General features: G+C 36.0%; 1 protein-coding gene and 1 long non-coding RNA gene across 2 annotated transcripts; both read right to left on the bottom strand.

Moving 5' to 3' along the window:
- Positions 1 to 2,446: 2,446 nt before the first annotated feature.
- On the bottom strand, positions 2,447 to 6,003 carry LOC106334863 (receptor-like protein kinase HSL1). The gene is made up of 2 exons (XM_013773245.1): positions 3,285 to 6,003; positions 2,447 to 3,204 (listed from the first exon to the last, which is right to left on the bottom strand). The coding sequence occupies exons 1-2, from the start codon at positions 5,875 to 5,877 to the stop codon at positions 2,810 to 2,812; spliced, it is 2,988 nt and encodes a 995-aa protein (XP_013628699.1). The 5' UTR covers positions 5,878 to 6,003; the 3' UTR covers positions 2,447 to 2,809.
- A 1,975-nt stretch (positions 6,004 to 7,978) lies between these two features.
- On the bottom strand, positions 7,979 to 9,242 carry LOC106333346. The gene is made up of 4 exons (XR_001268345.1): positions 8,805 to 9,242; positions 8,650 to 8,702; positions 8,240 to 8,549; positions 7,979 to 8,074 (listed from the first exon to the last, which is right to left on the bottom strand). It is a non-coding gene; the product is annotated as an uncharacterized LOC106333346 (long non-coding RNA).
- Between the last annotated feature and the right edge of the window lie 2,919 nt (positions 9,243 to 12,161).

Below are 12,161 nucleotides of genomic sequence, written 5' to 3'. Positions count from 1 at the left end.
TAAACATGAAAATGTATTAATGTTATACACAATTAAAGATTAACATGTTTTATAACATAGTAAACCATCTAAAAATTCCGCCCCGCATAATTTCTGATTAATCCCCGATTTTTTCTTTAGGCGCTAGGCCCAATCCGACCGTCCGACTAGTGCCTACCGCGTTCCAGAACAGGGGTTGTAGCACACACAAAAAGCTCAACATGACTCATGACAACAAAGCCCACAAGTCATTGGTGAGTTTTCGCCTTTTTGGTAATATATGCATTCGACGAAGTACAGTACTAGTCGATGTGTAAGATTTGTCAAAATGTGGAGAACTTAACCATGTGGCTTCGACAGGCCCACTTTGAAAGCCACGTGGTCGAAGCAAGGGTGTCAAAATGAGCTATAGCTCATGAACTGGTTCAGTTCGACTCGTTTATTCATGAGCATGATCTCTATATTTTAAGCTCATTTAATAAATGAGTGTAATGATCGAGCTTAAATTAGATCACGAGTTATATGAACGATCTTTAATAAACATGAGCTGGCTCATGAGCTCATTCTTTTTTATACTTACAATTATATATTATATTATATATATATATATATATATATATTATATATTATATTTGGATAACTTCTATTTTTTATGTAAAAAAAAGATAATTTCTATATTTATCATATTTATCTTCTAAAATTAAAATGTCAAAGCAAATATTCTTAAAAGATAATTTCTATATTAATCATATTTATCTTCTAAATTAAAACGTAAAAGATACATATAAGTAATATGGAAATTAAACTTTTAAAAGTTATCTATAACTTTTTCGAAGAAAGAAAAAAGAAACTATATTGTTTAGGAATTATCAAAATCTTCTATATAAACCCACATTAACCATATCATCTCTCTCACAAACTTCATTGATCCCAAATTTGACATACCTCTCTCACGCTTTTGCTTATCGTTTCAGAACTCTCGGTAAGTTATGATTAATAGTTTTGGATCATTAATTTTGCTTTAATTTAATTTATATTAAGTGTTTTTTTATTTTATTTTTGTCATGTGTTGGTTTTTATTTAGTATTTAATATTTATGTTTTGAATTTTTTTTAATATTTCAATTTTAAACAATATTATAGAAGTTATTTTTATCACTATTTAATTTAATTTATAATTATTATTTTTATGTAGATCAAGAGTTAACTCATTTAACTCATGATCTAGATGATCTGAGTTCGAATTTACATATTGAAACTCATATAATAAATGAGCTGAGCTGAGCTAGCTCATGAAAGAGCCGAGCTCGCTATAAGCTGAGCTGAGTTGAGCGAGCTAACTCATTTTGATACCTAGGTCCAAGGTGCAAGTGTGTACCGTGTGCCTGTGGGTCACCCATACTCAATAGCTCATGTCTGTGATCATTTCGCAATCCTGGCCTTATCTTTTGAGCTCGTGTCCCTACTATGCTTCCATTTTTCTATAAATAATGTGTTTCGTACCAACCATTTATTAACCAAGATAATAATTATTAGAATGAGATGAGTTGCTTGGATTTGGTTTTTAAGAAGTTGCGTAGTTGCATCCGTATATGACAATAATAATTCACAAGGATAAAATGGAAGAGTGATGAAAACATTTTGTAGAATCTATACTGAACTTCATCATGCAACATGTTGACAAATAACAAAACTGAATTGCAAAAAAAAAAAAAGAGAAAGAAAGAAAGAAAACAAAAATGAGAAATGATTTAGAAAGGGACGTAAGTGAAAGAGACAAGGCAAGGTGAGGTGTCAATGTCCCTCAATGAATGATACTCTCTACCAATGTAAGTGAGCTTCAATGCTTTTTGAGCCCACTTCTAATCCCCTCAACTAACAACAGCTCATCTTCAGATTCTTTTTTTTATCTATCTATGTTCCTTAAAATCACCTTTGTGTAAGTAAATTATCCACTTAGATTAATCACACTGCACATATAACCGTGAGATGTCAATGTTTTTTTGTTTTGCTTTGTTTTGTACTCAGCAGTAGAAGTTATCCTTTAGCTTTCTGTAATGTCAGCATTACTAATTCCAAGTTAAAAAATCCTTAACGAACACATTTTGATAATTGATTACTTAATCTACATTCTAAGAAAACCCTTCAACAAAAATCAGAGACTTAACTATACTCCATTCTCCAATGCTAAAGTATTTGTTTTATCTTTTGGTCAAGGGGTTTGCTACGAATAATATTTGTTTTCAAAGAAAGATAGTTTCTTATACGTCATTTGTATTTGTTTAATATGTAACTTATAAGTTTTTGTATTTTGAAGATTAGTTAAGGAAAAACAGATAAGATTTCAACAAGTACCGAAGAAGAAAACTTTACGCAGGAAAGGTGATATGTGTAGTCATCTCATGTGCTGAATCTTATTACATCTGATGCGTATGCACGTAAAGTAAAGCAAAGCAAACAGCACAACCTGAAACTTTTAAAAGCAAATTCTAAAAGTTATAGAATTTAAGAGCCATGTGAATCTACAGTTACATACACGAGCGTCCAACAGTTCACTAAAAAGAAGAGCGCACGCTTTAGAGATAGAGACATGTTCCTTACCAGAACATAGAATCTGTTTACCCAAATATGGCAACTATTTAAATGCATGTTAACGCCAGAAGATGGCAGCATTTTACAGTAGAGACTGAATCACCATTTCCTGATTTAGTAACTTATTTTTATAATACTATAAAAATTCCACATTCTCTGACTCAATGCCCTAAATTCACAGCTTCGAACACCAAAATTTGAGAGCTTTTAGGCAACAACACTTTCTCTCTTTTTGTCTCTCAAGCTACACTTCCCTGGTCTGAAGTTTCTTCATAGTAGTAAGGAGTTAACTTGCCGGATCTTGTCTTGTTCAGGCTCTCCTCATCTCCACCGCCGATTTCTTGCAACATCTTAACCACACGTCTCATCGAAGGTCGGTTTATAGGCAAAGGACTCGTGCAGAGAAGACCAACGTTGAGGATCTTGCTTATCTCTTCTTTGTAACAAGAGTCGAGTTTAGGGTCTATCACATGCTCTACACCTTTCTGGTCCAATGTCGAACAAACCCATTTCACCAAATCCTTCTCTCCCAACTCCGGATCAACCGGACGTTTCCTAGTCACTATCTCAAGAATCACTACCCCGAAACTGTAGATGTCACTCTTCTCGTTCACACGAAGCGTATATGCGTATTCTGCAAGTAGTCTCCATTAAACATGTAGTAATACTAATTATTAACCAACCGAACATTAAAGTTGAACCATTAAGACTAACCTGGTGCAATATAACCGCACGAGCCAGCAATCACTGACATAGACTTAGGAGCCTTCCCGGTCAAGTCAACGACTTTAGCCACTCCAAAATCAGCAACCCTCGCACCGTAATCTCCATCGATCAAAATATTGTTGGACTTAACATCTCTATGCACAATCGCTGGAACACAATCATGGTGAAGATAAGAAAGCCCCTCGGCCGCATCTAAGATGATCTTAAACCTCGTTTCCCACCCCAGAGTTCCTCCTTTGCTGCTATGCAGCAAATCTCCCAAGCTACCGTTAGGCATGTACTCGTAAACCAAGAGCTTGCAATCTCTCGTGGTGCAGCAACACCACAGCTTCACAATGTTCTTGTGCCTAATCTTACCTAACGTCTCGACCTCAGCCTCAAAGGCCTCGTCTTGAACTCCAGGTCGATCGCCTTTCTCGGGATCCGTGTCTTCTGTTTCTTTGACGGAGCCTGTCCATATACGTTTAACCGCGACGGTTTCTCCGTTGGTGAGCACAACCTTGTAGACTTTACCGGAAGCTCCAGCTCCAACCACGTTCTCTTCATTTAAGCTTTCGAGAATCTCGTGCTCGCTGAATCCGAGTTTGTGGAACGACATTAAAGTCCACTTAGATCTCTCCACGGCTCTCGCTTTCTTGAAAGTCATGTACTTGAAGTAGAACCAAGCAAGTCCAGCAACAAACACCATCACCGCAAGTACGAAAATAGATCTGAGAAGCCATGCATAGCCTTTGTTCTTAGCTTCATCCTCGGAGCCACACAGTCCCTTGATATCACCACACAGTCCCGGGTTCCCGAGGAAGCTGTTCTTATACATCTCTTTCGCTAAAGACGGCGGTATCTCACCGGTTAACCGGTTATTCGACAGATTCAGCTGGTTTAGCTTCAAACCCTGCAACGAAACCGGGATCTCGCCGGAGAAAAGATTACCAGAGAGATCAAGATAGTTCAAGACAGACAAGCTACCGATCTCGTCCGGGATCCTGCCGGAAAATTCGTTGTCGGCTAAGTTCCACTCGTTTAGCTTCTTCCATGACTTGATCTTAGGAGATAACTCCCCAGTAAACCGGTTCCCGTGAAGATCAAGAGTCCCTAACTCCACGAGATTCATCAAGCTATCAGGCAACGAGCCACTAAGCTTGTTGCCGCTCGCCGACAACTGATTAAGCTTGTCCAAAGACCCGATCTCCTCCGGCAAAGAACCGGCGAACTCGTTGTTGGTCAGAACCAACATCGAGAGATTCGACGCGCCTCCGATAGTGTTCGAAATCTCGCCGGAGAACGAGTTGTTGATGAGCTCAAGCAAGGAAACATGCGGCAGCCCCCAGAAACCGGCGGGAACTTGACCGGAAAACCGGTTATACGCTAACCGGACACGCGTCAAGCTCTTACAATCCCCGAGACTCTCCGGTAAAACCCCGGAGAAGGAGTTGTTTATCACCAGCAGCTCCTCTAGCTCCCCTTTCGTGCACAGACTCGCCGGTAACTCGCCGGAGAACTCATTTTCCGACACGTCTATCCGATTCAGCGGCGAGTTAACGCCGAGGTCTCGTGGTAATGCCCCGGTGAGGCGGTTTCCGAATATTCTTAGGTCGTACAAGTTGGGAGATAACGCTATGCTCTCCGGAACGCCTTCGAAATCGTTCTCGTAGAGAATCAAACTCTCCAACGGTACGCGGCAGAGCTCGTCCGGTATAGTCCCGGTTAACCGGTTCATCGACGCGTCGAGAAGTCGCAAGGATTTTAAATTCCCGAGCTCAACCGGGATAGCTCCGGTTAACGAGTTGTTATAAAGCTCAATCTGGACAACGCTGGCTAACCCGCCGAGGGAGCGAGGGATGGGGCCCACGAGGTTGTTGAGGGCAAGGTCTAGATTAACGAGTTTACTGAGTCGACCCAGCGAGTCAGGGATCTCCCCGATTAGATGACACTCCGTGAGCCACAAGACTTGGAGGTTCGTTAAGTTTCCGAGCTCCGGCGGGATCCGACCCGGGGAAAACGGGTTGTAGGATAGGTTCAGCATCTTCAGGGAGGTGACGTTACCGAGAAACGGCGGGATCGTTCCGTCTAAGAGGTTGCTGATGAGAGAAAGAACCTCGAGGTTCTCGAATTTGCCGAAACTCGCCGGAATGTCGCCGGAGAAGTTGTTTCCGGACAAATCAAGGGAGGTTAAGGAGGGGAGGTCGGCGAGGGTGTGGGGGATCTCTCCGGTGAAGAGACACTGGGAGAGGTCGAGAGTTTCGAGGCTCTTGCAAGCTCCGATGTCGAGGGGGAGCTCTGAGCTGATGGAGTTGTTGGAGAAGGAGAGATGCGATAGGTTGGAGAGACGGCAGATGACGGAAGGGAAAGGGCCGGCGAGGTTGGCGTTGGAGAGGTCGACGGAAGTGACGGAGGAGGAGGAGGAGTTTTTATTGTCGCAAGAGACGCCGTGCCACCGACAAGGCGAAGCGTCGTGGGAGTTCCACGTGGAGAGAGAGGAGTCTGGGTCGTCGAGAGAGAGCTTGACTTGCTGGAGGATGAGGCCTTCTTGGTTTAGAGAGAAGACGGAGGGGAAAAGGAGGAAGAGGAAGAGAAGATGCATCTTTAAACGGCCGGTCTCAACGACGGCGATGAGAGAGAAAAAGATAGCAGAGAGAGAGAGTGAGATGAGACTTGAAGAGTGTGTTGAAGGATGAGAATAATAAAGAAGAGAGTCTGTCTGAAAAGCGTTGACCGGGGAAACAGCTGAGTTATCGACTTATCGTGAATCTGACTGTGAATGCTAAAAATTACTATTGTTTTCTAGTATCATTGAATTATCTTTTAATTCGTTTGCAAATAATTATTAATATTAATATATATGTCTAGTTTTCAACGTAGATTATAATTATTGCTTGTTTATCTGTTTTAAGATTTGTTACTGATCATAAAAGAGAATGTTTTTATTTTCATTTGCTAACTACCTAAATAGAATAGAATGTTACAAATAACGATCTAATAGTCTATGGGAACATCCATCATTTGTAATCTTAACATTTACACTAAAATAACATTCATTATATGTACTGTATTTTCCAAGATTAATTATTGTTAGTTTGATACGCAAGAAACAGTAGCGGCCCTAACTACAAGTCATACAAGCATATGCTTCCAGCCAATTTTAAAATATATAAATTATCAGCCATTTTTTATGAAAGTTTTATTTAATGTTATCTAGTAAAACCAATGATATTTTTTTTGGCTTGCGGTCTATTATATTTCACGGCAATTCAGGGTCGGACCTGGCAAGAAACGATCAATTTCGTCTGATTAAACTAGATATTAACGTTTTATAAATACTTCTATATTTATAAATCAGGTTATTTATGAAATACTTTCTCAGTATACAAAATATTGATGTATTAATTTTTGTTTTGTATTTGAAAAATTGAGGTTTTAGATAAGGTTCATGCATTTTTTATGAAAAATAAAACATAAGTCTAAAATATGAATAGTATAATTTTATTAGGAAGCAAAAAATAAATTAAACAAAACTAAAAATTAATACATAAAAATATATATTTAATTTTTATTAATATGTGTGTAATTTAGGACATTGAATCAGAGAATGTTGTGATAAATAAAAATAAATATTTAATTTTTATTAATATGTGTGTAATTTTAAAACATCAATATTTAAAATACGGATGAAGTGATATGTTAAAGAAGTTTGTTATTTTTGCAAGAGGAAAGATAGCAGGAATTGTACAAATATTATGGTTTCCGCATTAAGAAAAACAACCCTAGAATATTATTAGAGAAAACGGTTGGGTAATGGTGTTGGTTGGCTCTTCTTTGAAAGAAAACCTGAAAAAAATCATTCATTATAGAGATAGAAGATACATTCATTTTGTTATTGCATTCATTGAATATATGTGTTCGAATCCTTAACTTGTTTAGGGAGTATTCATTGAATATACATGTGTTTATTGCAAGCGAAAACTTTTAAACTATTAATTTTAGGAAGAGCACTAAAACTAAAATTCAGCCAAGACATGTTTTAAATTTTCTAGGCTTTCCTAAATTTAAAAGCAACCAAATCATTGCTAAGTATTTAGTATACCTACTCATTTAAATCTTTGCAGTAAAATTTATTATAGATATTAAATGGTTCAATTTTCCCAGCAAAGAGATCCACAAATAATAAATGTGATAAATGAGAGTTGTCTCTTGTATCATGTACCTATGTTATTAATGAATACTCGTTCCGTTCCTGAATGTAAAATACTTAGAAGAAAATTTATGTTTCAATATATAAAATGTTTTCATATTTCTAGGTAATTTTAATTTTATCAAAATATATGTAACTGATCGAATTTAATAATTTTATTTTGTAATTGATTGAATAGTTTTAATTTATAGTTTTAATAATACTTTTTAGGTAAAAAATAATATCTTAATAAACATGTTTTATCTAGAACATTTTATATTTATGAACGGAGAGAATAATGATTCATTAATAATTGATTTATGAACAAGAAAACATGAAATAAGTTCATTCACAGCTGAATATATAAAGAAAACAAAAAGAAGATGAGATTAAATGGTTGATAAGCGGACGGTTAATGATAGAACAAAACTTGGATTCACACTTATGGTGAACTCTTTAATTCAACTCATTTTTTGAGTCCACTCAAACTGCCACCTAGGATTGATAAGAAAAGGTATTAAAATTTTTTAAAAAAGAAAATTGCTAAAAAAAAAGGAAAACGTCTACTTACGTTAATGGTTAATGCCGTCGGCTTCTTCTCCTTCGTCACCTACAGAGAAGAACATCAATTTTTTAGAATCTAAGGTAGGTTGAGTTACGCTTTTTTATCCTCTTTCACATTAAGAACATCAATTATGTAGAATCTCCATTAAAAGTCCAATTCTTTCTATGTTTTCTAGGGTATTAAAACCTATCAGCACATTCAAAAGCTCACATATGTCGATGTATGTGATTTCACTTCCCTAAAGCCTCGTAAGAATATAACACTACATATTCCTCAACTTGCAAATTCTTTGGAACAACTTCAAAGTAGGACATTGCTTAGTCAGTGAATGCAAACCCCTACAGATATCAAAGAACATTAGCCGCCTAAACAACCGCAGATTCAAAACCACACATCTGTAGCTGTATGCATTGCATTGATTTCACTTCTCTAATGCCTTGTAAGAATACAACAAATTCATAACATCAACAGCTCGGCATTCGCGGAACCACGAAAGCCGATCCTTGACAATCTCTGCGACCTGGAAAAAAAAAAAGAAGAAGCAGATATCAGTGTGACTACATATGTAAGGTAGTAGTAGTAGTAGAGCATTGTATAGGAATGATTCTATCTACATATACCCTTGTAGGCTCTAGTTCACTAGTCACCACTGATTCACAGCTTATGTCTTTAGCTGGAAGTGAAGCCAGGAACCAAAAGGTAAAACAAAATCAATATGGCACTATTTAAAAAAAAAGTAAAACTAACTACTAATCTTCAAGATAAGGATTCTTACGTTGGGAGTGTGTTGACAGAAGTAGCTCTTTTCATGAACCAGGTGTGACACTTGCTTCTGCAACCTATATCATTCTCTTCCATCAAGAGCTTGTTCATTGCCGTCAACTTCATATTCACATCTTGAAGCCCCTTTCCTTTGTTTCTCTCTGCATCTGAAGTTTAGAAAATATTTGATAAAAAAATCCCTAAAACTGCAACATGACTTGATTTAATCAGAAGTAGCTCTTTTCATAAACAATGTTTTAGAAGGCAACATGACTTGATTTAGTTACGAGAAAGAGAAATCGATATTGGATTTGAAAGCATAGAATTGGAGATTCTTTTTTTTTGGTCGAATGAATTGGAGATTCAAACTTGACAAACAAAATCATATATCTGTGGGCAATGAAGAAGAACTAGCAGATGGAGACCACGTTCTTTGTTCTTTTTTTTTAACAAGGAGATCATGTTCTATTACTTCTTTAACGGCGACTTCTTCCTTTTTTTTTATTTAGCTATTTTTTTTTTTTAATTTTAATATATTTTTTTATTAATCCTATGTGACAGTTTGATTGGTATCTTGGTGAGGTGAATCAGAGAGTTCACCAATGAGGTGTTGAATCCAACTTTCGTTCTTAATGATATATGGAAATGTGGGATAGTATTTGGTTTGTGTAATTATTAAATAACACTGCATGCCAATCTCAATACGTACTCCAAATTGTCTTTTCTTTTGTCGCATCTCCAGTTTTGTTTTGTTCTAAACGTAATAGCACCAAGATTCTCGAGCAGTCTCTTATCATTTAAATATAGAAAAAATTACAAAAGTACGAAAGAGAAACATAATAAAGGAGAAAAAGAAGGAAGACGCTTCTTTAAGAAGAGCTGTTCGTAGATTGGGAAGAAACGGTGGAGACAGATGTTAATTTGTCAATGGTTGCAAATCTTTTATTTAACATATAATTATTTTCTTTATTTATATTATTATTATAATTTGTTAAATACCTTATGAGAATTTTGTCCGCTGCAGTTGCTCTAATAATGTTATGTTTTCTAACGCAGGCCCTACAAAAGATAACATATCATTTTATCCCACGTCTAAAGAAAATTGAAAACTTTAACCACCATCCCTAACTCGCTGATTTTAACCGAAATGGATTATCTAACCACCTAATTATACATATAAAAACATTATGTAAGTTAGATCGCGTGTCTTCATATATCATGCTTTGGAAATTTTCTAAGTGGTATTATCTGTTTTTAGCCAAAACAATATAATATTTTGTTTTACCTTACTCTCAACAAACAAATTCCTTTTCAAAAAAAAAAAAAAAAAAAAAAAAACAAACAAGAAGAAAATCGATGGAAAACGAAAATGTAATTGACCGGACATAAACATTAGCAATTATTGTAGTCAGTCAGCTTACTGTTGTTCTAAATTACAAAATTAATTATAAGATTAGGTTTTAAGGGTATGGCGCTCTGGCTCTCTTCCTCCACAGAGAAAGTTGTCGGATAGCAGCGATTCCTATTGCTACTCTATGGTCTTTTCGTCAAAAAGTGAGTCAGAGGAACTCCTCAAAACTGAGCCATTGTAAACTAGAGACTGTTGTCATTTTTGAACTTACATTAACTATAAATAGATCAAGCACAAAGGTTTGAAATGTTTTTTTTCTTGTAAAATACTCCGTATAAGCTTATAAAATAATTAATTATCTACAAATTGATTAGGAAAGTTTACTTAAATATACAATATTTTAAGACAATTGACTAGAACCATACATTTTTTTTTACTGACGTTTTTTAAATACCAAGCGTGCATTTTTTTACGTTATGAGAAAAAAAATATTTACAAGAATGTCATTACTTTTTAATGCCACGTAATCAAAAACCCGGCGCCACGTAGAAATTCAGTTATGTATTTTCATTAAGTCGGTCGTAAAGAGCTATATACGTCGTTACAGCTGAGTTATTGCTACGTTGCGGCTGAAGTAAACAACGCGGCTAACTTAAGAGAAAACGGCTGACTTAAGAACATAGAACAGCCGTTAGTTACGACTGATTTACAGAAATCTGGCTGATTTATGGGATAACGGCTGACTTACGTACACAAGTTACAGATGACTTATACATCGGCGGTTTGATTTCGGTAAAATTTGGCTGAGTTGTAGTTAAGTCACGGCTGAGTTATGTTTCCACGGCTGAGTTAATGAACATCGACTGGCTGAGTTATTGAATTTACGGCTGACTTATGAGATGTTGTTACGACTGAGTTATATTTAATCAGCCGTCATTGGATGGATTAATAGTAAACTCAGCTTATTTACGGCTGACTTATTAGCGAAAGATTAATTACTAGAATATCATTTGTTTGACGGCTGATTTATTTGACAATATGGCTGACTTAAGATTTTTCATCCTAATTACGGCTGATTTATTAGCGAAAGATTAATTACTAGAATATCATTTGTTTGACGGCTGATTTATTTGACAATATGGCTGACTTAAGATTTTTCATCCTAATTACGGCTGATTTATTAGCGAAAGATTAATTACTGAAATAGTATCCACGTTTCGGGTGACTTACATTGTACATGATGGATGATTTATTTAGGCTGAGTTATATATTCGTTTGGCGGCTGACTAACCGATTTTCTATGTCATCCGTCATGTCATCAATTCGGATTTGTCATGTCATCACTAATGTTACAACAATAAAATAAGGGTCTATGTTATTCTTCATTCTTCATCTTCTTTATCTATCTTCTTCAACTTATTATTTATCTTTCTCTAAGATCTTATGGTTCTGGTAATTATTGTTTCCGCAATTGGGTCTGAAAACATAGATTTTTTAAAACTGAAAATCTGAGACAGATCTACTACAGTCGTCGTCGTTTTCGATGATGATCGGTTAAAGAAGATGCTTCCTCTCCTCCAGTTTCATGTATGGCGGTCCTATATCCTGCTGCTCCCTCTCTCATTGGATTCGTCGTCTTGCAGAAGAAAAAAGACTCAAAGAAAGAGATGAATAAGCTAAGTCCCGTAAATTGTAAGAAAATAAGAGAGTTGAACAAAAAAAAAAAAAGAAAATGAGAGAAGACGAAGAAGATGATGAATTTGAAAGCTGAGTTTATATGTTTGATGATTCAGATGGTGCGTCATCTAAATATGATAACTTTAGTTCATACATTAAGTCTCCAATACATACGTTATGGCTGAATTATCCTTACGTTACGGCTGAGTTATGCATATGTTACGGCTGAGTTTATAGTTTTTATAACTTTATAGTTTTAGGGTTTGAAGTTAAAATTTAAGAAAAGATTAAAGTTTTAATATTGTTTTCAAATGATTAACTTTATAATTTGTATAACTTTAT

Source organism: Brassica oleracea, chromosome C3, assembly GCF_000695525.1.
Source record: "Brassica oleracea var. oleracea cultivar TO1000 chromosome C3, BOL, whole genome shotgun sequence".
Lineage (NCBI taxonomy): Eukaryota > Viridiplantae > Streptophyta > Magnoliopsida > Brassicales > Brassicaceae > Brassica > Brassica oleracea.
The sequence above is the reverse complement of the archived record's forward strand: the minus strand, read 5'-3'. Positions and strand labels throughout refer to the sequence as shown.